The sequence below is a fragment of the Musa acuminata genome, chromosome BXJ2-1, assembly GCF_036884655.1.
Source record: "Musa acuminata AAA Group cultivar baxijiao chromosome BXJ2-1, Cavendish_Baxijiao_AAA, whole genome shotgun sequence".
Lineage (NCBI taxonomy): Eukaryota > Viridiplantae > Streptophyta > Magnoliopsida > Zingiberales > Musaceae > Musa > Musa acuminata.
The window spans coordinates 4,507,025-4,534,737 of NC_088338.1; the positions used below are offsets into that span (position 1 = coordinate 4,507,025).

Sequence of the window (27,713 nt, forward strand, 5' to 3'; positions counted from 1 at the left end):
GACATTTTTTGTAAATTACTAATTTAGGCTCTTAGATTAGTAAACGCTTTATAACATCCATACACAATTAAAATACTTTTCGCTCTTGCATGAAACATAAGCCGATTTGGTAGCAGCAATAGAAACAAGCTTAGCTCTACGTATTTGTTCTCCACGTACCCACTAAAGGGACACGCAAGTTTCCTCGATATTGGTAAGGGTTTGGATATAAAAATGGCTACCATCCACATATAAAAGAAATTGCCTCCTTGGATCCCCTCAACAGACATCGACCCTCCTCTCTATATAAGCTCTGCCATGGCCGTTCCCCATTCATTCACTCTGCCAAACACCACCAACGCGGAGGAAGGGTCTCTCCGAAGTTGGCCTTACAAGATTAGGACTTGGGGAGTCCAAACACTTTGCCGCTCTCTCACTCTCTTCCTCTCTATTCCCTTGTATTGACTTCGTGTAGAGCAAAAGCAAGGATGTGGTTGACCGAGCCGTTGATAAAGAGGGAGTGGCCGAGCCCGACCGAGTCGCCACCACGCCTGAAACCCGAGTGGCCAAAGCACGTGAGCGCGGCCCTGGTGGAGGCCAAGTCCATCCTGTCCCTGGCCTCCCCCATGGCGCTCACCGGCCTCCTCCTCTACTCCCGCTCCCTCGTCTCCATGCTCTTCCTCGGACGCCTCGGCCGCCTCCCCCTCGCCGGTGGCGCTCTTGCCATCGGCTTCGCCAACATCACCGGATACTCCGTCCTCTCCGGCCTCGCCATGGGCATGGAGCCCATCTGCGGCCAGGCCTTCGGCGCCCGCCGGCCCGCCCTCCTCGGCCCCGTCCTCCACCGCGCCGTCCTTCTCCTCCTCGCCGCCTCCCTCCCCATCGCCGCCCTCTGGGCCTCCATGCGCTCCCTCCTCCTCCTCAGCGGCCAGGACGACGACATCGCCGCCGTGGCCCAGGCCTACGTTCTCGCCTCCCTCCCGGACCTCCTCCTCCAGTCCTTCCTCCACCCCATCCGCATCTACCTCCGCTCCCAGTTCATCACGCTCCCTTTCACCTACTGTGCCGCCGCCGCCGCGCTCCTCCATCTCCCCGTCAACTACGTCCTCGTCTCCGTCCTCCGCCTCGGCATCCGCGGCGTCGCCCTCGCCTCCGTCTGCACCAACCTCAACCTTCTCTTCCTCCTCCTCGTCTACATCTGCTCCTCCGGCGTGCATCAGCACACGGGGGCGCTCAACTTCACTGCAGAGTGCCTCGGGAACTGGAGATCGTTGCTCAACCTCGCGATACCCAGCTGCATCGGGGTCTGCCTCGAGTGGTGGTGGTACGAGATCATGGTCCTGCTCTGCGGTCTGCTCCTCGACCCCAAGTCCACCGTCGCGTCGATGGGCATCCTCATCCAGACCACCTCCTTGATCTACATTTTCCCCTCCTCGCTCAGCTTCGGGGTATCGACGCGCGTCGGCAACGAGCTCGGCGCGAACCGCCCCGACCGCGCCCGCCGCGCGGCCACTGTGGGCGTGGCCTGCGGCGCCGCGCTCGGCGTCCTGGCGTTCGCGTTCGCGGTGGCGGTCAGGAATGCCTGGGCGCGCATGTTCACCGCGGACGCCTCGATCTTGGCATTGACGGCCGCGGTGCTCCCCATCGTAGGCATGTGCGAGCTGGGGAACTGCCCGCAGACGGCCGGGTGCGGGGTGCTGCGGGGGAGCGCGCGGCCACGCACCGGCGCCAACATAAACATGTGGTCGTTCTACGGCGTGGGCATGCCGGTGGCGGCGGGGCTGGCTTTCTGGGGCAGGCTGGACTTCCCCGGACTGTGGCTCGGCATGCTCGCGGCGCAGGGGACGTGCGTCGCGCTGATGATGGTGGTGGTTCGCCGCACCGACTGGAATCTGCAGGCCGAGCGGGCGCAGCGGTTGACCGGCGGCCCTGTCGAAACTGACACAGCAGTCGTGGTGGTGGTGGTAACCAACGAATTCGACGAGAAACAAGCAGCAGACGGCGACAACGCTGAGACATGTGATTCCTTTGATAGCCTAAAGATCGATCAATCGACTGCATCAAGTTGATAAGCTTAAAATTGCTCTTCTCCATCTCCTACTCTTCTTCTTCTTCTTGTGATCACAAACCCATCTACCGACTGAACTGGTAAATCTCATGAAGCAGAAACGAAGAAAGCACAAACGACGATTCAAATTTCACCAATAAAACAATAATTGAATCACTGAAGGCTTAACTTTGCGGTCCGAGCAATTTGAATCCCTCCAAAGACACAAGTAATTTGGGTGACTTGAACGTGATGAAACCAGTAAAAAATGAAAGCCAATACACGCTCATGCATGCGCTAATAAATTAGAGCGTCGGAGGACCACATTGCGAAGTGCGGTCTCATGCGCAAAACTAATGATTCCCCACAGCCATCCATCCATCTGTTAGTGTCAACGTCTTTATGACCTCGGGGCCAATACGGTTGGATTCGGGTTCGAATGATTTGAGATCTTCCTGAACGATCCTTGAGACTGCCGAGGTAGCCAATCACGACGGGATCACTATTTTCTTCGGGAGGGGACCTCTCGCCTGGGCCTTCGGTGGGAGGCACTCCGTCTTCGTCCATGCACACAAGTCGGGTTGAGAGAGCTCAGCCCAACCCCTCCGACGATCAAGTTAGTCGATAGTCTCTGGGGTTTTTCTTTTTTTTTTCCCTTTCCTCTTCGTTCCGAACACGAGGATTTTTATAAGGAAAGTCATCATTTCCTGATGTGCCCACTTGCAGGAAGCAGGATCGTACCTAGGATAATGTCTGACATCGACATTGGCGTCGCATGAAGGACCGGGCTCCTGCACGATGGTGACATGCCTCGGTCGACGTTTTGGTCTGCTTCGGCCAGACGCTGTCAGGTCAGACCGAGGCAAGCGACCCCCGCAACTCCTCGGTCTGCATGACCTAGGAGACGTCACCCGAGAGCAGATGACGTTAATTCGTATCCCATCATTAATATTACCTTCATCACCATCCATCCCTGCTCGGGCGAGATGCAAGCAATGGAGCCCACAAGATTCCTCCACCATTTTTATTCTTCTTGTTATTATTATAAAACACTGCAGATTGAAGTGTTATTATTATAAGACACTCTATCTACCGTCTTCTCCTCCAAATTGCACAGCGAATGGCATCAGGCTTGCGTGACAAATGCACAGGAAACTGTAGTATTGTCATGCAAGAAAGAACTAATCACTGCGCACGCCAACGTGCTACTCTGATGGAAGCATTCTTAATCTGGGATCGACCAGTTTATGAGTAACTTATACGATTAGTTTAATGAGTTCGAGAACCTGGAAGAGTCCCAGTCCCAGTCCCAGACGAGAGAGAGAGAGAGAGAGAGCAGACTCATCGCAGGCCTTTAGCACCTCCAAGAGTCACAAGAACACCGAAGAAAGGGATGAGTTGATGGCATCCCAAAGGAGGTTTATTTATCCCTTGGATATTACTCTAATCATTTCTAGCTAGCTGTCTCACAAAGACGACTGTTCTTGTTTGCTGCATCTAATGCACACAAGCAATGGTGATCGCTTCTTTCTAAGGGATCACAAATAACTCAGCTCATCGGATGAGCTCGTCGAATCGAAACGAGGGATTCGAATCCGTTTTCATCATTTGACTTGAGCATATTTCTCTTTCTTTCTTTCGGCCGTATTCTCGATATCCTTTCATTCTGCAGGTCATCCCATTCGAGAGAATCCATCCGTCTCGGTCGATTCAAGAGTTCATAACATTTCAGTCCCAAAAAAGGAATTAATTATTCTATTCAAATTAATGAACAACAGTAGTTGACTGGGTAACATTGATTTCGATCGACAACATGAATTCTGAGCTCAGTTGTCTCAGCTCTCATCAGCAACCACCCCGAGCGCCAGCAAAGCACGGTACTGCATACTGCTCGAAGCTCACGCTCGTAAGCAAACTCTGCTTATAATATCCGGCGCCAGTTCATTCCTGGCATTGGACAAGCAATGAGTACTGTTACAGTCACCATGGCTCTCGAGATGGCGAGAGGGAGAGGGAGGAGCTAAACGACCCTTCGATGAAGAAAGTGGCATAAGGGAGTGGCCTAAATTAACAATAAACAAGGGTTGGAGAGCACAACCCAAGGGTTAAGATCCCCTGGCAAGGCAGTGTAGGCAATAAACAAGCTCTTGACAGTGGACCCTTTGGGGATTTTGAGGAGCCATTAGCGACGCCAGGACAAGCTCCTCCTGAACTCCTTCTCGTTCCCCCAAAAGGGTGCTTGATTTGCCTCCAACTCTGAGAGAGAGAGAGAGAGAGAGAGAGAAGCCACAGAAGGTCATTGTTGCGTCTCCAGCTGCCATTAACCAGTGGAGAAGACCACCTGCAGAAGACTGCTATTGAGCCAACCCAATGTGTACTTATCACTCGTTGTTTAGTCCTCGCTGATTGAGATTGTCGGCGGGTCTGATGATGACGTTGACTACTTTGGTGAGTGACTGGAGAGTCTCTATACCCATTCTGTAGTGCAGCAGAAGAGGGAGGAAGTCAAACAACAGTGCTATCTCTCTCTTTATGCTCCACAATAAAATAAGATATATATATATATATATATAATTTTTTTAAAAAAATATTAAGTAATAAGATTTTAAAACCTCTTAAAAAAAATTTATCGAATGAAATTTTAAATTATTAACTCTTGTTAATGAGTCTCGTGCATCGTCGATATAAAAAAATATTCGAGAAATAATTAAGTTGATTTACTATACTACCATTAGATCAATGTTCTTTACCTATCGATAAGTTTGGTGCATTATCATCTATTAGTAGAATGTCAAATAGTGCTTGATAGTGTTACTTTTATTATCGAAAACTCAACTGTTTATATTTTAATAAAAAAATATTAAAAAATTTAAACGGTTAGCATTTGTAGTGTTTTAGGGGTTTGAGGTTTTAAGTATTTTCATAGTCTTAATTAATTGATGATACTTAAACAAAGATTAATAGTATTATACTCATCAAACTCTTATAAAAAAATATTCACTTCGAATATGAGATTAAAGTGTAAAAAAATTATATTTAAAATTTTTTAATCTTGTCCACTTCAATTCACTTAAACGATAACAAAACACTCAAATGGAGATAATAGAGTTGATAAAAAAATATATGACAAAAACAAAAGGACAAAAATCAAATATTCAAAGGAAGGACACAGAAAAACTAAAGTTCCATCAATATTAACATTAAATGTAAAATTTATCTGAATATTCTATTGTGGTTGTAATAAAATTCTAAGCTAATAAAAATATTTTTTTTAGAAAAGAGAGAGAGATATGAAGGCACCCAACCGTCACCCACCTCAGCTGACAGCGACGACAGGAAGGCGACCCGACCGGACTTGCATGCATGCATACATCATTGCGGGCTGCGGTGAACTACACGTTCATATATGTATATATGCATTTAATGCTGCGCCAACTGTGTAACAACACAGAGAAGATAAGCCACCATCAGCATGCATGCCAACAATGTCGAGAGCAGCAGCAACAGCAACAGCGGAAGAAGAAGACTGCTGCAGCTCTTCATGAGGCCCAAACAAGACGCTACTTTTGTTTTGGAAGCTTACCGTATATATCAATCTGTAGCTACAGCTTTCCAGCCCTAAGAAAACGACGATCCATCTTTCTTATCTCAATCCCGCCATGTCTTCCCAGACTCCTACGAGTGCTTCTGCATGCTGGATTGATGCTGACAATGTAGTTTGTCTCGTTGGAATAGGATGAGATCACCAAGTTAGAGCATCGTGAAATGATATCATGGCTTTGGAATGCATACCGGTGTTCAATTTGAAAGAATCGAGACAGATCAATAGGTCACTGATGAGTTTTACTGTCATTGATTTAAGCATTTGAGATCAATAGTTCAGATTCAACAATCAATAGTTCAATTATCCCGTTAGATCGATCTATTATAATATGATATCCGGCATGATGTCGATTGATGTGCGATATGAGCCTAAATACGATAGAATTATTTAAAAGAAATCTCACATGCTATATGTAAAAGAAAGAAAGGAGTTGCATTAATAAAATTCCAAACATATCGGTCCACAAAAAGCCCATAAGAGTTTTTGTTTAACATACGTCTATATGCTATTCATACGTGGGATTGTCATATATATATATATATATATATATATATATATATATATATATATATATTACATAAAACTAACCATTATATTTAAAAAAAACATAAACATATAAGTTTATCTTTGAGTTAACAAACATTAGAGTTTACTTACGTGATATATTGACTCACAATAAATTATTTATATAATGACATATATAATTAAAGTTAAAATAAAAGATTAAGATTCATTTTGCGATGAAGGTCGTAATGGTGGACGAAGGCAAAGAGACATAGGTATGATAGGTCGAAGGCAAAGGTGAGAGAGAGTTGGATGACCGCATCATAGGCATGGTGAGTGAGGGTGTAGGGGATGATGAAGTAAGAGACAGAGACGAAGATGCTCAATATGAAGAAGATGGATCATGAGACCACTGCATGCCTAATGTCAGACTAATAAACTCATATCCACGTGAGGTAGGACCGAAAGCTTGTGAATACATTGTCAACGCAAGAAAGACTACATGTGTATAGTGTCCTACTAATCAATAATGGCTTGGTGCTCATTCTACCATTAATGGTAGTCTCAATTAAAAAAAAAAAACTTAAATCGTATGTATCTTTATATTAATAGTTTATTATGTGTCAACATGTCACCCGAGCATACTCTAACTTCTATTAACTCAATTTTGACATAAAGTACCTATATGCTGTGTTTTTGAAAATATATAGATTATTTTAGACACGAATAAACCATAAGAACTTAAGTAGTCCATGACCAAAATCATAAGGGCTAAAATGAACTTTAATATTTTTTTAAATTTATATTAATGATTTATTGTGAGTTAACATATCACATCACATAACTATATTCTAACGTTTGTTAAATAAGGAGGGCTTATTTTAGACATAAGTAAATCACAAGAACTTAAGTGGTTTATGATGAAAACTATAGAGACTAAAATATAATTTAATCATATTTAAAAAAAATATATAAAAAAATAATAAAATTATTGTTCTCGAATGGAGACTATATAAGGGTGACAGACAAATTTAGCTTATTGCAAGTGACCATTCCTTCTCCAAATTCATCATACAATAATAACAAGACAAGATTAATATTCAATTCATCATTTTGAAAACATGACCGTTGGGCTGACAAACAAATTCACACACCAAATCTGCAAATCCAGAGTTTGGCTTCTAAGCCAAAGGATACAGACAAGAACAGAGAACACAAACAGAGCATTATAATAAGTTATCAGAGAAAAATGAATTCAGATACCCCAAACAACAACAACAACAACAATGCAGAATAAAAACATCAAGCAAGCCTCTTGAACATTTACACAAAATAGCCAAGTCCGGATCACAGTTCATAGATATCTGAAAAGCCCAGAGCAGAATTGATTTTACAGCCTCGAAACCCTGCGGTTTATGTTTCAGAGACAGTGAAACATATAAATCCCACAAGGTCTAAATCACAGAGATCGGACTTCCATCCTATTATTTCCTGCTAAACAAGCTCCGCAATCTGCCTCGTTCCAATCGCTCCAGCAACTTCTTTGCGCCTGGAACATCCATATCGGTCAGCTTCTTGAGATAGCCGATTGCACCGTAGGAAATCATCATCTTCCTACACTTCTTGCTGGATGACAGACTCAGCAGGCATGATACAGCGTACTTCTTTGCTGTGTTCTGAGGGCTGGGATCCAGCGACTGAACCAGATTTGGCACGCTCTTCTCATCCTTCTTGACCTCCCTACCATTGTGCTGATAGGTCATCAAGCTAGCGATTGCTTGTGCAGCGACCTCCCTCGCGCCATTGCTCTTGGCCTCGAGCATCTTCACCAGCAAGGGAATGAAACCAAACTCTCCAACAATTCTCTTGGTCTCTGCCGTGCTGGAGAACTTGCAAATGGAAGCTGCGGCGGCCTGCTGCACCCCCAAAGATCCATCTTTCAACACATGAACGAGGCAAGGAAGCAAGCCGAGCGAGATCAAGGTATCCGTGGATACAGAACCAACCAGGTTCTTTAATGCGCCAACTGCTGATTCTTGCGGCAAGGGTCCTTCGAGGTACGCCAGAAGGCTCCGAATCCCTCCCTCGGACACCACCGACCTCCTCAGACTCTCGTTGCTGCATGTCAAGTGCTGCAGACACTCAGCTGCATACTCCTTCGATCCCAACACAATCCCGCAATCAAGCAGATTGATCATGATGCCAATGATTCCTTCGTCTACGAGACTCTGCCTTACCTCCGGCACTGCAGAAACGTTCTTCAGCGCACCCGCAGCTGCCGTCTGAGAGATTGAATCGCCCACCTGACAGACTTCGATCAGCGGGCGAATTCCACCGTGGCCGGCGATCGAACGGGCGGTGTCAGCAGACATGGACAGCCTTTGTAGGGAGATCACCGCCTTTTCTCGGGCCACTAAGCTGCCGGAGTCCAAAATTCGGATCAGCGGCGGCAACACCCCTTCCGAGACCAACAGTTTCTCGCAGTTCCCTGACTCGGCGAGCAAGCAAACCGCGGTGGCCGCCTTCTCCCTGACCTTGAGAGAGGTGGCCGTCATCAGATGTACGAGGGCGGACACGCTGCTCCGGCCTAAGACCGCCATCACGCTCTTCTCATCCTCCCTCATCGCCCTCAACAGCCCGTCCAGTGCCCGGTGCTTCGCCTCGGCGTGCCCGATCTGGAGGCGAGCGAGCAGCTCACGGAGATTCCAGCTGGCGAACTCCGTCTCGGCAGGCCCCGCGCCGGTGGCGGAGGGGGGAGGGAGCGCCGCATCGCCAAGGACACCGATCTTGACGAGAAGGCCGCAGTCCCGGAGACTTAGGTCGAGCTTTCCGGAGAGGGCATCGAGGTCGCTCTGCATCTGGAGCTTCCCAACGGAGGCGCCGTCGTCGCTGCGGCATCGGTCGGCCAATTCGACGGCCTCGGAGAGGGTAGCGGCGACAGACTGGACCAGCTCGCGGCAGAGGGGGTGCCGAGCGAAGCAGGGGTGGCTGGAAAGGTCGGAGAGGCACGGCGGCACGCGCTCGAGCTTGGAGGCGATGGACTTCCACCGCCCGGGGAAGCCCTTGGCGGACCTGGCCTTGTCCAGAGCGACGGGGACGAGGAGACGAGCGCGGGAGAGCCAATGCTCTGCCGATCCAGCGACCTCACAGTCGTCCACGGCGGCGGCGATGGGCTCCGTCTCTTCCACCATGGCTCGCTGCTGCAGTTGATCCCACCGATCTGTGCGAAGAAGAGAGCGGAGACCGTCTCATCAAAAGAAGTAGAAGAGAAGGAACATGATGAGGAGATGAAACGAGTCACGCGGCCGAGTCGACCCACGCGGCTGCATCAACGAGTCGGCGGTCGCGCGTTCACTTCACGTAAACATCGCCGTAGGAATTGAGGTATAACGAGCCGCACGTGCGCCGGGGAGGATGCCGCCGTGACCTTGTTCTTTGCTTTAAGGAACAGATAGGGGGTAACACGGTCATTTCGTGTTGTCCGCGGGCGCCTTGCGGCGTAGCTTTCAAACAAAGAAGCTTTCGCTCGACGCCGACGGGCGTGCAGCGAAATGACACAAATGCCCCCCACAGCAGCGCGTTGATCGCTCCAATAGTTTCACGAAATCAAGGGTAATTCCGGTACTTAACCCACTTCGGCCCCAAATTAACCCGAGTCCTGACGCTTAACGAAGACGAAGAGTCGAAACGAATGTTACCTCGATGAGGAAGCTAAAAAGAAGAGGCTTTGGCGGCGCCGACGGTAAGGTCCGAGCCCTCCTTCTTGCTCCTCGAGAAAGCGAACCAGAGAAGGGCGAAGAGGAAGAGAGCAGCGAGGAGTAAGGAAAACGACCGCCTTTCCTTCTCTTGAAGCAGAAAGAGGAGGAGAAGAGTGACTTCGCCGCTCCGGTGGAAGAACGGGACAGGGGAAGGGGGAAGGCAGGCTCCAATTTCGGTGCTGCGATTTATGGGCCTACGTTGCGGAGGGGCCCGCCCATCTGACGGCTGGTACGGGGGGGTTGATCGGCCATCTGACCGTTACGTGCTTCAAATTTGAAACTTGAACGAGACGGGCCGAGTTGGGCCGGAGGCCCAAATCTTGGTGGGCAATAAAAATATCAGACGCTTTAGGGCGTCACATAGACGTATAGACAAAGATCACAGATGTAATGATTGGCATCTATTATTAATTGGCAATTGGCATCACTAATAGATGTCTAAACTCGGGAAAAAGCCAACGGAGAAGGATAAGCATGCCGAGAAAAAGAGAGAAAGGGGATGGATGACGTTTTCACACGGAGAAAGACGACTCCATTGACGAAGACGTACCTGCCAAGGAAGAATCTTAGCTTGGGATGCCAAAACATAGAATATATAACATGGCATAATATTCAAATTTAGAGGGATATATGTGTAAGGATGGATATATATGCTTATGTAAATTGTATTTACTTACAAATATAAACACTACAATCATGCCTATCTTAACATCTCAATTATCCTTCCAATGCAAGTGATCCAATCACACAATTACAAATTGACATGTGTAAAATGCCGTGTGTATTTGATTTCTCAGAAAACTAATTATGTTTTGGGTGTTTTGACTGGTCACAGCCGGTAAGCTGTGGCCGCCGTGGCAGTTGCAGCCGGTCGGACCGCCTCTTCGGGTGGATCCTGTCTTCTCCAGTAACACTCGGCAAGCGGGAACCACCCGATCGCCGAATCTTGACCGTCGATTAAGGAAGGATCGTGCTCGCAGTCCGTGGGGACCACTTCTTGGTTCGGGCAAAGAACTGGAGATGTCCAGTAAGTGTTGGGTCTCCTGACCTACTGCCCCTATATATGCGATCTCGACGGGCGGCGGCGCCGCGAGAAAAGGGGGGGGGAGGGGGTGAGATTAGGGCGAGAAACAGCGTCGTCGATTAATCTGCTTCCGTGATCCTCTCCCTGGTCATTTCCGGGCCGATACCGGAGGTAAGGACGGGTCAATCTATTGGATCTCGATCGGTCCTTTTTGAGGTTTTATTTTTTACTGTTCTTGTTCGATCACTGAAGCTTCGATTTTATCGGCCTTTCTTTTTTTTGTGTGTTCCGTTTTCATGTGATCGGAGACGAGGTTGTTGTTGTTTCAGTGCGATCGGTATCCATACGGAAGAGGTTTTTACTTCCGGTGCCAGAAAAAGTGCTTCCTTAGATTCGAACTCCTCTTTAAGGTTTGAAAATGCTTTGTCGTCGGGTTTTAAGGTGATTAGGGTTCGATCTTTCTTTGCTGATCGGTCCAATTTTCCCCTTTTTTCCTTGTTCGGTCGTATCTTTTTCTATCAGTCTCACTTGGTTTCAACCGCTGTTGGCAGGAAAAGATCCTCCTGTGTTGTATTTGCTGTGATTGGTCCTGTGGTTCTTCCTCCGGGAGATCTCCCAAGCGAGAGTCTTGGCATCAGATAGCTTCCTGGATTCCAGCCGTCAGTTGGGGCCCACCCCCCGGGTGGCCCCATCAAGGATCGCCGGAGGTGGGGGGCAGTCGCAGTCTTCCTCCGCCTCTGGGATCTTCTTTCAAAGTGATGGCCAGAGTCAAACCGCGGTGAACTCTATGACAGGGAATGGGCGCTCCGGACTCGGGCCTGTGTCTGGTGACATGAACCCTGGTGTTCTTAACAGCACCGGAAACTCCTCTGGACCAAGCGTTGGAGCGAGCTCCCTCATCACTGACGCCAACTCTGCTCTCTCTGGTCCGCAGTTGCGGCGCAGCACCAGCATCAACAACGAATCCTATATGCACCTCCCAGCCTCGCCCATGTCATTCTCGTCGAACAACATCTCAGGTTCTTCAATGATGGATGGCTCCGTCATGCAGCAAAGCCTTCATCAAGAGCAGGCGTGCAACAAGCAAGGGGCGTCGAGTGCCACATCTGAGGCGATGGTGCAGGAGCCTCTCAATTCAACTAATACTTCAAAGAAAGCCAGGCTTGATTTGAAGAAGGACGGTATCATGCAGCAGCAGGTGATCCAGCAACTGCTGCTGAGACCCGATCCGGTGCTGCAGGGGCATCAGAATCCTCAACTGCAGGCCATATTACAACAGCAGAGATTAGCACAACTTCATCAGCAGCACCTAATGCAATCTTTACCTCAGATGCAGCAATCACCAATCACCGTTCAGCAGCAACAACAACAGAGGCACCATATGCGGCAGCACGCTGTAGAGGCAGTTGCCCCTGTAGAACGCTATGTTGATAGTGTGATAGGTTCTCGTCGGCTCATGCAGTACTTGTTTCATCAACGACATCGCCCAGCTGTAAGTTGCTTCGTTTCTACAGGTTGTTATTTCCATTGGCTTTGACATTTTATAGGATGCCTTAACACCGGTTACACTATTTGTAGGCTAATTCTATACTGTACTGGAGGAAATTTGTCACAGAGTATTTTGCCCCACTAGCTAAGAAAAGGTGGTGTTTATCATTGTATGAGAATATTGGCAACCATGCTCTTGGTGTTTTCCCACAGTCTGCTAAGGTTAACATCTGAGTGTCCTAATTCTTGAATTTTGTGTAGCATATTTTCCTCAACATAATTTTCTGCATATATAGTCATGTCTAACATACTAAATTTTCTGTATTTAGTAATTCAACATGATCTTTTTTCCACTTCTTTTGCTCGTTGCAGGATGCGTGGCAGTGTGAACTATGTGGTTTGAAATCTGGAAAAGGATTTGGTTAGTGGATAATTTTCAATAAACTATGTTAGAAAATTATTAGTGGATAATTTTCATTAATTCTGTTAGAAAGTTATGCTTATCTCTTGAACTTATACATTATTGTAATTAGTGGGCATTCCCTGTGTCATCAGTAGCTTTTCCATGGAAGCATTTCCATTCTAGTTGGACAAATATGCTGTGTCCTTCTGTTAGAATAAAGTTCTATTGTCAACAAGTCCATATACGACATTAAGCTGCATGGGAATTGTAATAAGTTTAGCATGTGTTTCTCAAAAGTTAATATTGAAGATACAGATGCCAATCTAGAAAAACAGATTTAGGTTTTCCTTCTCCCATGAGTTTATATAACTGTACATGGCTCTGTGATTATATGTCATTTCATTTACTGCTTGTTGAGGACAACTTTTGTAATTAATTGGCTTCTAATGTAGTACTATACTGAAAAGCACTAACTCTATTTGGCTTGGAGGTCCATTAACTATGATTACTGGTTTTTATGGTGATTTTAATTTATTAATCTTCATGCAAATTAAGTTTTGGTTAGTTGCAAGTTGATTTGGTTTTGCATATTACTGTTAACTCAATAGACAAATATCTCATTTTTAATAGTCAATGCTAATTTCTTTGCTGGATAATGATGTATTTTCTTTTGGCAGAGGCTACTTTTGAAGTACTTCCTCGGCTTTTCCAAATTAAATTTGATCGTGGGCTTATTGATGACAATCTATTTCTCGGCATACCTCGTGAGTGTCATTTGCCTTCAGGAATTATTGTGCTGGAGTATGAAAAAGTGGTTCATGAAAGTGTTTATGAACATCTACGTGTTGCTCGTGAGGGAAAACTTCGAGTGACATTCACTCCAGAACTGAAGGTTTCAAACTGATTGCAACTTATCTTCTGGAAATCTGCATTTGTTGCTTTTGTTTTACACATTCTTTTGCCCAACATTGAACTCCTTAATAAATTCAATTTTATGATTTAGATACTATGTTGGGATTTCTGTGCTCGGCGTCATGAAGAATTTCTTCCTCGAAGAGTGCTAGCAACTCAGGTATTTGGCCATCGTTGCATTTTTTTTACTTATTTATAAGATAAATTAGAAGTTCCAAGACAATGGATCATCGAGGATTTTATTTCCTTTAGGTTTGTATATTAAATTTTTAAGTGTAACATGTTATATGGTTGTGAAATCTTGTATTCAGTTGATCCTTGGAAAGAGATTACATGGAAGATCAATCTAAGGATATTCGTTTGCAGAGAAATGTGTCATTACTTATTGGTGAATGTTAATTTATTTACATGCCGTGGACCAGACTATGATTCTGGGAGCTGTTTTCGGTTGCTTGTCTACTTTATATATGTGTTCTGCCCAATTTCTGTTTTTCCAGACTCAATCATAAAGTTGGCAATTTCATTGTATAAGCATTTTCCAACGTACCATGTAGCCTCTCCTTCGTGTTTGTCTGGCAGGCCCATTTTATGGAACTTCCTGCATGTCATTTTTGGCTTTTTGGCATATCAACTTAATTAATAGCTTTGGTATCATGTTAAAGATATTGGACCAAGAACTTACACAGGGTTGTATTGAGTTGGCTCAGTAATTCTGTTCTGTCAATGAGCTAATGGATGGCATCTTTTTCATAGGTTAATCAACTGTTGCAAGTTGCTCAGAAATATCAAACTACTGTGAATGAAAATGGATCTGCTGGAGTCTCCCATCAAGATCTGCAAGCAAGCTGCAACATGTAAGTCTCCTGATTCATTTCACGTATTTTTAAAATGAAATCATGCCTGATTCTTTTCATTATTAAGACAGTTCAAGTTCCAAGGGCATTTTCTAAACAGGACTGCCATTTTATGTGGTTACCTATGAACATGTTACCCATTTTATGGTCATGTGATGAAAAGAATCTTAAAATTTTGGTGTTTTCCTTTTTATTAGCGAAGATTATATCCATACTTAATTATTAAGGAGATCCTGACACTTTGTATTTTATTCTAGTACTGTGATTAGAACAGGATGAGATGGTGACACCAGATTAGCTGACCTTGAAAAACTCGGACTTCTATTGAAGAGATTTTAGTGTTTTTGAAATTATTGGTGCGAGGGCTTACAAGCCATTTTAAGCTAAACACTGTAGCGACTTGAAAACATCATATTACCTAGGCATGCTCCTTTTCCTATCCACATGACATCTTCTTAAAAAAAATAATCAGATAAATTTTCTTTACAAATGGAAAACCACTATAAAACTCTTGGAAGGTCATATTCAAAGCCTATACAAATTGATCAAGAAATCGAGACCAGAGAAATCAGCTAAAAAGAAAATATATTAAGATTTTTTTAATATTATGCCCTGATATATTTTCCTTAATATAATAACCATAGTTTCATGATCAAATGAATGATAATTGGTCCTTTCATTGATGCTTTGACAATATTATTTTTTTAATCAACATGGATCTATTTTTAAATTGACATTCAGCAAGTAGAGGTTTTGATCATTTTATCCAGCTTATTATATGCTTAATTTGTTAGTACAGCCATCTTTGGCATAAGTTCAATATATAAACATGTCAACTTCCAGATCTGCACTTCATTATATTATTATTTTGATTTTTTTAATTAATTATAACTCATAAATGGAAACATTCTAAAAAATAACTATCATTGAGATAATGATTAGAACTAGATTCTACAAGTTATGAATGAGTTAATTGTTAAAGCTGGAATAGTTTAGTTGGGTTTTGAAATGTTGCTTTCTGAATAATGTTTTCCATTCTTTAGCATAGAAAGATAACAAAGACTCTGGCGATGCTGATGCATATTCTTATAGCCTTATTGTTAAGCCTCCTGGTCTATAGTTCCTTGACTGCTTATTACAATTTTCCTAGTTTCACTCCAACATTTGGTCCTTTTCTTGATTTTACAATGGAGGTGTTTATACAATTGTGGTGTATCAGTAGCTATGACCAAAATGTATGGGTTTCCTCATCATATACCATTTTTACATTTTGTAGGTTCATAGCAGCAGGTTGTCAACTTGCAAAAAGTATGGAACCACAGTCATTGAATGAATTAGGGTTCTCCAAAAGATACGTACGGTACTTACAGGTAATCAAGAAGTTATTTTGGTGTTTGATCATCAATTCAAGAGGCTTCGATGTCCTCTCTTTCTTTAATTTGCCATGTTATTTTTTTTATTGTTTGTGTTGACAGATATCTGAGGTGGTAAATAGCATGAAAGACTTAATTGATTTTAGCCAGGAGCATAGGATTGGACCAATCGGTACAATTCTTACTAAATTAGGCTTGATGTATTACTTAATTTTCTTAGTTACCTTCTTGAAGAATGTATATGTTGAGAAATTTAATTGTTTCTGAAAACTTAGTTTGCTGAAAGTAACATTCAACTAGTGGCACAAAATGTTTTTTGCAACAGTAGCATGGTCTCAATGTTTCTAGCTTTTTAATTCTGTTGCAAGATTGTTGTCTTGTTTTCTATCTATTATGTGTTCTTTTCTCCTTCCGATATGCACTAGATTTGTGAAGATTTATTGATGATTTCCTTTTTTTAGTTTTATTTTGCATACATTGTGTAAACTTTGGAGTGGCAACTTTTGAATTAGTATGCTTAAACTCAAATTGACTTGGACCTGACTCGACAATTCTATCGTACTTGTCCTACTTATAACCAAAAACCAGTTATTAGTTCACATAAATCATGGCCAACCTGACCATTTATTTGATCGGAAAAATAATTAGCTAATTAACAGCAGTAAATTTGAGATATGCATCTGTTCTCTATATATCCGTTGCATTAGCATAGATGATGAGATAACACATGTGCTGCATATGTGTATTATAGTGTACAATGTGTATGTCATGATTATGACATGGTAAGTAATTGGAAGGATCCATGTTTCATGAGCTGTAGGATACTTCACCTAGTTCACAGGATCTATACAAGACAGACCAAGGACAAAATGATCAGCTTGTAGCTGGTCTTGTGCCACTGTCACCACCATTATGGCACCACTATCGCCGTTATCTCCATGGTGTCACCACCACACCTGTACAAGATGGACCATGGATGAAATGATCAGCTCGTAGCTGGTCTTATGCCATCGCCACCACCATTATGGCACTATTGCACCAACACTGACTGCCATTATCTTTATAGTAAGGCTGCGTACATTGATCCTCCCAGACCTCATATTCTGTGCACTCGGTATGCCCTTCGTCACCACCACACCTGTACTAGCATTACTACTTCCTCTATACCTGTAGGTAGATTAGACATGGCATAGCTTGATCCAGCTTAAGTCAAATTTGAATCAAATTTTCAATTGATGATTGGACGGTATGGTGGTAGTGGTTGGGTCATAAGTGAGTTGGCATTTGATTGACCCGATTATTTACTAGATTGGGTTTGGGTAGGCAGTTGAGATGGCTGACTGGAATTCACTGAATTAATAACTGGTTTAAATGTGTTCAGTGTTTCATTTCCATGCTGTCTTGTCGATATCATTATGTTCGGTACTTGTAAATAGGCCAATTTAAATTGCTAGTTAGTTGTTTTGATTGTTTGTCGAGGCTGGATCATGTAGGTAGGTCAAGTCTTGTTGAGAACAGGTTAACATCACATTTTTATAATAATTTAATGTGACTTCTTTATTAAAGGGGTCACACAGGCCACAGGTTGGTTTACATGTAAATTAGGCGTGTTTAGTTTGGGTTTGAATTTTTGGCATGTTTGTTAAATGGGTATGGTTTGAATTGAGGGCTTTTTTTAGTATATGCATCTAATTAAACATGAACACAGGCCAATATAACTTGCTGACATGACATTATTGTTAGTCATGGCAACAGTATTGGTGATGTTAGCAGTGATGGTGGCAGGGCAACAATGACACCAACAATGGTGATAGTGGGTGGTGGTCATGATGGCCTTGTTCATAGGTGCGCTATTAGAAATGTTGCCAATGACAGTGGTGGTAGTGATGGTTGTCGTGATGGTGTTGACATCGACAGGGCTCTATACCTAGGTACCAAAGGATGGCCAGAAGGAACGGAGTATGTTAGCTCAAAATTTGATGGAGACAACTATCATTTTTAGTATTAAAGTTTTCTACTGGTTCCAAATTGTCTAAAGAATCTAAACAGAAAACTATTTTTTTTGTAACGTATACCTAATATTGTGATTTGGTCTTCCAGCCTGTTATTAACTTATCTGACCAAGATTAAGCTATTGATGCTTTGTTTAGATTGTAATTAAGAGGAAAAAGTACATGACAGGTGATATTTGCCGAATATATTAAGTCACACTAAAACTTAGTTTATGAGGTAATTTATGCTGAAATTAGTTTTCTATATCTTATCATCAGCTAATTTATGTTGAAATTAGTTGCCTATGTTTCTAGAACTGTTGGGATAGAGCTTAGATAAGGTCATAGACTTGAGGAGGGTGATTGGGATTTTGCTTATTATGGAGTGTAAATGGTGAGAATTTTGGTGTTGATCAAATTTTAAGCTTGCTGGGTTAGAATTTGGATGTAGGTTGAGATATACGAAACGGTGGCAACATGAGCCCCAGTTGCTATTTGAAAGAGATAATTTCTTGCTCGCTGCTATCTATTTTATACTGTGTTTAAGATACATTTTCTTTGTATTTCTCCTCTGTTTAAATCCTACAAAATGCAAGTTCTAGTTCAATTGCTGCTTGTATTTGCTGGGGCATGGTGAAAAGTTACCCTTTTGTATATAGAGGTAGCGGAAGAAAGCGAGCATTATTTATTTTTATAATTGTACAGCATCATTTGCTGCAGAAAGCATCAATCATTGTACAATTAATGATGATTGGAAGCATTTTTGTTTTACTTGTATGATAATATTTGATGCAGATAGCTTGAAGAACTACACAAGTCAGGCTACAGCAAAGCTCCAAAGACAAACTTTGCAGGATTCAGGGCAACTGATGGCGGGTGCTCACAGTCTGCCATCTGACCAGAGCATGCTGAATAAAGTCATGGGCATCCAGTCAGGCTTAAACAATCATATGAACAATAACTTGGTAGCTAGACGTGTTCTTAACAGCAACCAACCGAGTGTTATGGCACTGAACAATTACCATAACCTACTGAGAAGTTCTCCCAATTCGAATCAGAGTATGCTACCACAGGAACAATTGGGCCTTATCGGTGGTCCCAAACAGGTACAGCCTATGCAATTTCAAGGTTCTGCTTCATCCATTCAGACAAACGCCTCTGTTAACATTTCTGCACAGCAGCAAACTCCATTAGATCGTCGCTTGCCCTTGCAGAATAATCTGCATCCCTCCCAGGTGAACCAACACTTGCAGCAACATGTAATTCAACAAATGCTGCAACAAGTGATAAATAACAATAGGGGTGGACTGCAACAGTCTGTCGGTGCTCCCAATGCCAATGGTTTGGTAGCTCCAGAGGTACCTGGAGGTGGCATTACCGGCGTTCCAGTCAGAATGAACCCTGGGTCTGTTGGAAAAGGTACCGAGTTTCTCAATATGCACGGTGACATGCCTAATAATTCCATGGGAATGGTGCCAAGCAGAAGCAACAGTTTTAAATCTGTTTCCAGCCACCCTAGCATCAGCGGCAACAATCTTAATTCTAGAGCGGATTCGACACACAACATGGATGTGCCAGAACTCGGACACATTCCTAAAGACTTTGAGAACGGAATGTTCAGTGGTGATCCCAGTGACATGGGATATGGTTGGAAGGTTTAGTTAATATGTTGTTGTTCGACCAATGTATAGTTGCGATTTGTGATTTTCACTCTTTGGTGTATGTTGTTAAGCTTATGACAAGAAAGTTTCTCGAGTAGGCAATTTTCGAGTTTGGCCATTTGGACTTCCATCTCATTACCATCCTAAATGTGCATTCCGTGTTTATGCTATAGCTTGAACTTTTGATGTTGCCTTTTTGAGTCATCTAATACGTGTTGAAGATCCTGTTAATACCCTCCCTCCAATGTGATGTTGATGAAGAATTAAAATTCAGTGTCTTATGTTTTTATTTTTTGCCTGCAAGTCTCATGTTGTGATATCCAAATGTTTTTGGTTGGAGATCATTCAGATATACATACATACATTGTGGTTTTTATTACATATCTTAATAACGAATAAAAACAAAAATTCATGTAGTTGACCGAACTAATTGATGTAAATGGTTTTATTATTCTTGTTATTGTTGTGGTGGTGATCTTGAATTTTTATTTGTATCCATTTTGCTGATGAGAAGACCTCTACGTAAAACGATTTCGACTGCAATCTATTTACCAAAGTCGCTTATCATCATCTACCGTGAGCCAATAATGTGTGTTCTCCTTTTTCGTGAACGATGCATGTGAATTAAACTTCCATGGAAGTGTACATGAACTCGACTTCTATCTAACACGACACGACAAAAAAGCCTGTTCGATGTTTATGACGACGGAGAAGCACACGTTGAAGGGGAGGGGTGGGTAGCTCTTCTCATCAAGCGGGACCAAACGGCAACGCTTACTTCCGCCCAATCCACCGCTTCGTCCCACCGCCAAACGCAACACGCGTCGGTAACTCGTCCCATCTCGTGCCGGGGCCTCCACAGCCAATCTTTCCTCACGCTTCGCGACGAAATAAACCCTCGTTTACGGCCAAGCGATGGTTCGGCTCCCGCTTTGCGTAGTCCACGGATCAGCAGATCCACGTCCAACACGGGACGCCTCAACCACCCATAATGTAGCCTCATCGCCCACGCGTCGACAGATCATCCCGGCTTCTTCGAGCGGCCCGTGGCAGGGCCATCACAGCCGATCCTCTCTAACGTGCGAGTCACGAAGCTTCATTCCGGTCACCTCCGACGCGGTCATGTTTGTCTACTTCCAATGGTCAGAATCCATCCCTCTCCCTATCCGTCCGATCCACATCGTACGACCGGATGTCGTGAACCGGATGGGTCCCGAGGATCCCTCCCCCACTCCCCGACGGCCGGCGTTTTCCCCGTGGCCTGGTGAAGTCCGTGGCGATCGGTTCGTCCGGTGCAGCAACGCAGCAGCGGGAGGGAGATGGAAGGAGGACGAACACCACACCATAAATCTCTGCTTTCTCCCTTCTTAAAGCTTTCATTTAGTCTCTGCAATCAACAGTAGCGAATCGAAGTTGACGTTAAAGTTTCTGTTTTCCTTCTTTCTCTTCTTCTCTCCGTCGTCTTGCTCAGGTCGCTCAGGTCATCGAGCCAGCGGCCATGTCTGGTGGAGACTCAGACGCTTCTACGGTGACCAGAGGACCCGTACGAGCTCCGCTGTGGAGTGGCCATGGCTCTGTGCTCGCTCCTCGCTAATGTTTCCGAATCCAGGTTACTTCTTCCTCTAAGGATAAGTTGCATTCAAGAATGCTTCATTTCTTCGTCGTCATCCGTAGTGGCGCCAGCACACTCGTGGGGAGGAACCATTGAGATCACCGATGCCGGTGGCGGGCCTCGGGAGCAGAGGAGGGGCTTGAAGAGAGTCTACGACAGGAGTTCGCTCCACCACCGCCGAGCCAAGCGGACGAGGACCGGCGGCGTTGCAGGATTAGTCGACGCCGAGAGCGAAGGGCCTCCGTTGGTGGAAGTTTCAACATGCTCGAGCTCTTCTCTTTTACGATCTGTTAATGGTCCTCGGAACGAGTGGACCACATGAGGTGCCGATTCGAATGACACTTCTCCGTCCGATTCGAGTTCATCGTCGGGTGCATGCAATTCCTTTGGCAATGTGACGTCCAATGAGCCTCGTGCTCGTTCTGCTCCCGGTGTTGCTGAGGTAGGAGGTGAAGAAGGAGAGGGTGGCGAGACGGAGCTGCAGGGCCATGAACTCGTGAGCTTGCTCACGTCCTGCGCCGACTCCATCAGCTCCGGAAACTACGAAGCCATCAACTATTTCTTAGGTAGACTGGGAGACATGGCCACTCCGATGGGCACCCCTGTTCATCGCTTGGTCGCCTACTTCACCGAGTCCTTGGCGCTCCGGGTCGCAAGGCTCTATCCTCACATCTTCACCATCAATGCTCCTCCGAGGCGCCTCATCGACGCCAGTGAGGAAGACGACGCCACAGCGCTGCGGCTCCTCGATCTCATCAGCCCCATCCCCAAATTCCTCCACTTCACGCTGAATGAGATGCTGCTGAAGGCATTCGAAGGTAGGGACAGAGTGCACGTCATAGACTTGGACATCAAGCAAGGTCTCCAGTGGCCGAGCTTACTCCAGAGCTTAGCTTCCAGGCCTCGTCCTCCCAGCCACGTGCGGATCACCGGCGTCGGCGAGTCCAGACCCGACCTCCACGCCACCGGAGTCAGGCTCGCCAGGATCGCAGAGTCGTTGCACCTCCCATTCGAGTTCCACCCGGTGGTGGACAGGTTCGAGGATCTCAGGCTCTGGATGCTTCATGTGAAGAGGGAGGAGTGCGTGGCCGTGAGCTGCAGCCTAATGATGCACAGGGCGCTGCACGATGAGAGCGGAAAGGCTTTCATGGATTTGCTGGGTCTGATAAGGAGCACGAACCCAGCGACTGTGGTAATGGCGGAACAGGAAGCAGAGCACAACGAACCAGACTGGGGGAGGAGGTTAGCGAGATCACTCAACCACTACGCAGCCATCTTCGATTCTTTGGATGATGCTCTCCCTCAGGACAGCCATGCCAGGATCAAGGTGGAGGAGTTGTTCGCCAAGGAGATCAGAAACATAGTTGCTTGTGAAGGAGACGAGAGGATCGAAAGGCACGAGAGTTTCCAGGGGTGGAGGAGGAGGATGACGCAGGAAGGTGGGTTTACATGCTTAGGCATCGGAGAAAGGGAGATGCTTCAGAGTCGTATGATACTGAGGATGTATTCCTGCGACAAGTACAGCATAGATGTGGAAGGGGAAGGCCATGGACTCACTCTCAAGTGGTTGGATCAGCCTCTGTACACAGTCTCTGCATGGGTTCCTGTGGATGTTGCCGGCAGCTCCTCTGCACATCTCAGCCAAATCTGATGGTCTCTGCATCATTTCTCTTACAGATTCTTTTATACTCTTACACAGACATCAAAGGTTTGATCTTTCTATGTATAAAAGACTGCAAGATTAATTCTTTGATTGCTTTTGCCACTGAGGCACGGCATCAATGTTTAGTTCATATTATTGTAACTGCTTGAACGAGAATTCAGAGACCATGGGATTAATAATAATAATAATAATAATAATAATAATAATAATAATAATAATAATAATAATAATAATACTGTAAATAAACCAAATGAAATAAATCATTTGATATATGGATTCAAATAGCTATTTGTAGTAGTTAGAAATAACTTTATCCATGATCCAAATTGATTTCTAACTTTAACCAAACCAATCATAAGTCTAAAAATATATCATAATGGTCTATGAGTGTTAGGGCATATTATGGTTGTTCGACTTAAGAGCCGAGTCGCTTGATTCTTCTATGAATTGACCTCGTGATTTTACTCTCGGTAAACGCTCATTCGAAGATCGAGTCAATAGCTAGTTGGACAAGTCAGACTAAAAAACCAATCTCGTTGGAATGTACTTGAGGCTCTTTTTTATAGTGGTCACCTGGAGTCGTTATGCTCATTTATTATATAATTAGTGCAACAATAAAGGGCACGGGAGTAAGTTAAAACCATTCTCACCCAGCGCCAAACTCAAGATTGGAAAACCATTTCTGTGTCGCTCATTAGGATTGACAAATGACATAGTCAATCGATCATTTCAAGTCCCAATGGTAGGAGGTTGTTGGCTCACCAACCATCTAGAACTAATGTGTCCTTTACGTTTTAGATGTCTCACGGAGTCGACGTGTCGACCACATCAATTCCGTTATGTCACACACCACACCCTAGTGGAATCAGGTCGGGAAGTAGAGTCGGGGTGATCAAGTACAACATTGGAGGTGGAGGGTGCACTAGGCCAACATTGTTGGTCGTGGCGAAGACCGATGGAGAATACATCAATTGGCACGATTGAGCATGGTGGAGATTGTTGGAGAATACATTGGCCAACGTGGTTGGGGCATGGCGAAGACTGATGGAGAATGGCAAAGAGCACATCAAACAACATGACCAAACATGGCGGAGATCGATGGAGTACGCACTAGCCAACATAATCGAGCATGGTGGAGAATGATGGATAATGACAGAGAATGTATCGATCGACATAGCGAGAGATCGATTAATAACGATGCTTGATCTGCTCTAACAAGGAGGAGGGTTGATTATCTCAAACAATCATAATATGCTCTAATAAATTGGTGCTAGAAGAGGGCCAATCATGTCTCAAGGAAACTTTATTATCCCTGATCGACTAAATCCTGAATGGAATCCTCAAAACAGATCTAATTCGATAGCTCTAATTGTTCCAATGTCGAACCTCGCCAATCTCGATGATCCCAATCCAACCTGAGGTGTCTGATCGGCTTGAACCCACCACCTCAAATACTCGAGCTAAATCTTTTCGGTTGATTCTTTCAAGACTCAGACTTTCCTTCGACCCCATCTACAGTAAAATCCAACTCAACCCACTATAATTATACCAATCAAAGTTTTTAATACCCTACTAATCCAACAAGTACCGAAATAGTCCAGTTTGTAGTCCCCTTACCTTTCCGAACTTTCCCAAGTTATACAGCAACCACCGCCTACCTCCACCATAAAGTACAATCCCCTCCTTAGTCCAAGTGCTAATGTCAAGTTTTCCTACTAATCCATTGCTTATTCAACCAAACTCCCAATTGAAGTTTGAGATCAACTTAATAAAATAAATTGATAATTAAAAGATATTTGAAGGGAGACAAAATAAGAAAAACAGTGGAAGTGGAATCATACATGTAATAACCTTTCATCAAAAACATCGAGGAACCGATCCTCTAAGGCTTTCGACTCCTATCACTTGATGTGTACGAAGGAAAATATAATATTTTGAAACAACTTTCATGTCTCAAATAATGTTATTCGGACATACTACCTTACTAATTTATGGAACTTTCTCAATAATCTTAAGTGAAGTTGCACACGAGTGATTTGCCAAGCTCTTCTCAAAGTCAATTTCCTCCTTTAGGGTGCTGGATAAGGAGTTCAAACTTAATTTTATCACTTATCAGCTCCCTAAGAAGCCAACTACCTTGCTCCTGGCCATTAGGCAAGAGGAGGAGAAATGCTTGAAGAGTTATGCAAGATGATTCAATGATGAGGTTCACTTAGTTGTTGATCCAATACCATCTGGTCTTATCATCTCATATATTAGTATGCTTCAGCCCTCATGGTTCTTCTACAAAGTTATAACTCCGCTTTTAACCATATTTTTAAATCTCTGACAAGAAGCAAACTATCATATAGTAATTGAATCTATAATTGCTGAAAAGTAAAAGGTTGAACTGAGAAGGATGAAAAAAAGAAGAAAGACCTCGACAAGAAATCCCTATAAAAAGGTTACAAAATGATAGAACAAAGAGTGACCGCATAGCCCCTTGATGGGATTTCACCTCACTTTACACCTCCCACATGGATGTATTTATTCAAATCTAAGAAAAAGGACTCTGCAAACATGACGCCCTATGAAAACACCCGAGCTAAAAGGAATATGACTAAATATTATCGTTTCCATCAAGACCACCGACACAATACTGAAGATTGTTCCTCCTTAAAGAGTTAATCCAAAGGGGTATAACAAGCTAAAAGGAGGGTCAATGTTGGGGGATGTCATCTGGGTTGGTGAGAACTTTCAAAAGTTAAAAGCCTTTTAAAAAATAAGGGTAGAGGGGAAAGTGGAGTCTCGCCTCCAGTGCGTCTGTGCTTGTGTAGAGCATGTGACGTGACACATATAACTGATCACCCAATCGAGCAGGCATTAGCTTGAACTCAACTAGAATGTGGTAGACCCTCTAAATAATCTTCAAGTCGGAGGTCAACACCATAGAGTCCAAATCAAAAAACTCCGCTATTGGGGATGGAACCACACTGCATGATGTGTTTGCCTTGGAGGGGGCAACTAACGTCGACAAAACCGATTCGGCTTTATCCAAAGATAAACTTTTTGTCATTCACACCAAGGATGATAGATAGAATTAGTGAGATATCTAGGTTCAAGTTATTGAAAGAGGAGAAGGATGACATCTCGAATATTGAATCTGTTGGAGGAGAAAGTCCAAGTTGATTATTAAGAGTGTATGAGTTGAAGGTAGAAGTGAAGAGCAATAATGGTCGAAGGCCGCTATTTATAGGGCTCGAGAGTGATGGTTCTACTTCCCATTCGCTTGTTTGCCTCTCGAAGCACAACAAAGGTGGTGGGGCATGTGAGTCCATCGAAGCACTCTAGGACACATGGCATGATCCACCCGATATAGTGGTCATTTGGATCATCGTGAAGATTGTGCCAAATCCACTACAATCTTCGTCGGGGGCACACGACATGTGATAAACTTGCTATATCAAATTTGTCAATACGCGAGTACGATACATGCCCATTTGTCAGATCATGTCGGATCTACTCGAATTTTCCCACCTATTGAAGGAAGAGATGTGCATGCCACACTTGCTTTCTCGATCATGTTGGTGGATGTGTTCTTCGTCAGTCTCCACCACTCCCAATTGTGTCAACTGATGCATTCTCCATCGTTCTTCATCAGTCTTTGCCACACCCAGCCATGTCAGTCAATGCGTTCTTCATCGTTGTTCGTCGATCTCCACTACTTCTCGTTATGTTAGCCAGTGTGTTCTCTATCATTCTCCATCGTCTCCACCACACCTAGTTGTGTTGGTCATTGTGTTCTCCATTGTTTTTCGTCGAGCTCCACCATGCTTGACTATGTTAGTCGGTGCATTCTTTGTCGTTCTTCATCAGTCTCTACCATGCATGACCATGTTAGCTAATGCATTCTTTGTTGTTCTCTGCTAGTCTTTGCTATGACCGGTAATGTTGGACTAACATATCCTCCACCTCCGATGTTGCACGTGATCACCCCAATTGTACTTCCCGACATGATTCTCTCTCAACCCATGAAATGAGGGTGCATATGATTTGGCCGAATTTATGTGGCTAACGTATCAACTCTATGAGCTAACGTGCCAACCTCATTTGGTCAACATATTAGGGAGACGTAGTCGACCAACTGACCACAATGGTCGACACTTATAGTGTGACGTGGAGGACACATCAGTTCCAGATGGCTTGTGATTTAGCAACTTCTTGCCACTTAGACCTAAAATGATCGATTGTTGAGGCCATTTGTTCGTCCTCCATGAGTGCCACATGGAGACGGTTATCAAATCTCGAGTTTGGCGTCGAGTGGTGACGGATTCGGTTGAATCTCAACACCTCCATTATTACACCAATTGTGTAATGCAACTCTATGTGATTAATTTATGATATCACTTATAATAATAATTTTTAATTAATTTATATTATTTTTACTATATTAATGAAAATATAAAACTATAAATATTGAAAAATATGAACATAAAAATAATTTAAAATAGATCAATACTATTAAAAATACTATAAATGAGCCAAATAAAATATTAAAAATAATTTAAAATAGGTGGAAAAGCTGATGAAGATAATTTGAGTATTTTTTGAATTGTGACCACAGTTAAGGATAATCAAAAGGATAGTGAAATCGTTCCACAATTAAAAGGCGGAATTGCTTTTAGAAAATTATTGACATCACTCCAAACCAAACCACCATTCTTTCGGCGTCAAACACACTTCCGACGACGGCGTCCTCCATTGCGGCGCCGAGATCTTATTTCCGCTCCTTTTTCCAACCAAAGTCTATCACCTACGCCAGTACGGCACGTGTCTCCCCGACTCCGGGACCAGGAACGCC

At 44.0% G+C, this 27,713-nt stretch overlaps 4 protein-coding genes across 6 annotated transcripts; 3 read left to right on the plus strand and 1 right to left on the minus strand.

Moving 5' to 3' along the window:
* The first annotated feature begins 302 nt into the window (after positions 1-302).
* LOC135598531 (protein DETOXIFICATION 49-like) lies at positions 303-2,203 on the plus strand. Its single transcript, XM_065092485.1, has one exon. It carries the CDS (start codon positions 468-470, stop codon positions 2,046-2,048), a length of 1,581 nt encoding a protein of 526 aa, XP_064948557.1. The 5' UTR covers positions 303-467; the 3' UTR covers positions 2,049-2,203.
* Positions 2,204-7,344: 5,141 nt separating this feature from the next.
* Positions 7,345-10,034, minus strand: LOC135598530 (ARMADILLO BTB ARABIDOPSIS PROTEIN 1-like). Of its 2 annotated transcripts, none has more exons than XM_065092483.1 (2): positions 9,833-10,034; positions 7,345-9,354 (listed from the first exon to the last, which is right to left on the minus strand). In XM_065092483.1, exon 2 carries the CDS (start codon positions 9,323-9,325, stop codon positions 7,619-7,621), a length of 1,707 nt encoding a protein of 568 aa, XP_064948555.1. In that variant the 5' UTR covers positions 9,326-9,354; positions 9,833-10,034; the 3' UTR covers positions 7,345-7,618. The 2 variants fall into 2 exon arrangements, with proteins under 2 accessions (XP_064948555.1, XP_064948554.1); XM_065092482.1 differs by lacking the exon at positions 9,833-10,034 and adding an exon at positions 9,454-9,767.
* A 923-nt stretch (positions 10,035-10,957) lies between these two features.
* On the plus strand, positions 10,958-19,716 carry LOC135598532 (probable transcriptional regulator SLK2). 2 transcript variants are annotated; one of them, XM_065092487.1, is made up of 11 exons: positions 10,958-11,087; positions 11,468-12,408; positions 12,495-12,626; positions 12,777-12,825; positions 13,485-13,699; positions 13,811-13,879; positions 14,473-14,573; positions 15,850-15,943; positions 16,049-16,118; positions 18,733-19,043; positions 19,152-19,716. In XM_065092487.1, the coding sequence occupies exons 2-11, from the start codon at positions 11,704-11,706 to the stop codon at positions 19,596-19,598; spliced, it is 2,193 nt and encodes a 730-aa protein (XP_064948559.1). In that variant the 5' UTR covers positions 10,958-11,087; positions 11,468-11,703; the 3' UTR covers positions 19,599-19,716. The 2 variants fall into 2 exon arrangements, with proteins under 2 accessions (XP_064948559.1, XP_064948558.1); XM_065092486.1 differs by having other exon boundaries at positions 18,733-19,716.
* A 632-nt stretch (positions 19,717-20,348) lies between these two features.
* Positions 20,349-22,916, plus strand: LOC135598533 (protein DWARF AND LOW-TILLERING-like). Its single transcript, XM_065092488.1, has one exon. The coding sequence runs from the start codon at positions 21,791-21,793 to the stop codon at positions 22,859-22,861; it is 1,071 nt and encodes a 356-aa protein (XP_064948560.1). The 5' UTR covers positions 20,349-21,790; the 3' UTR covers positions 22,862-22,916.
* Positions 22,917-27,713: the final 4,797 nt, after the last annotated feature.

Bases quoted from the DNA above. Each gene is read 5' to 3' on its own strand.
- LOC135598533 (XM_065092488.1), top strand. From the start codon at position 21,791: ATGGCCACTCCGATGGGCACCCCTGTTCATCGCTTGGTCGCCTACTTC.
- LOC135598531 (XM_065092485.1), top strand. From the start codon at position 468: ATGTGGTTGACCGAGCCGTTGATAAAGAGGGAGTGGCCGAGCCCGACC.
- LOC135598532 (XM_065092486.1), top strand. From the start codon at position 11,704: ATGACAGGGAATGGGCGCTCCGGACTCGGGCCTGTGTCTGGTGACATG. The intron at 12,826-13,484 runs GTTAGTGGATAA...TTCTTTTGGCAG, and splicing joins GAAATCTGGAAAAGGATTTG to AGGCTACTTTTGAAGTACTT. The intron at 14,574-15,849 runs GTAAGTCTCCTG...TACATTTTGTAG, and splicing joins CTGCAAGCAAGCTGCAACAT to GTTCATAGCAGCAGGTTGTC.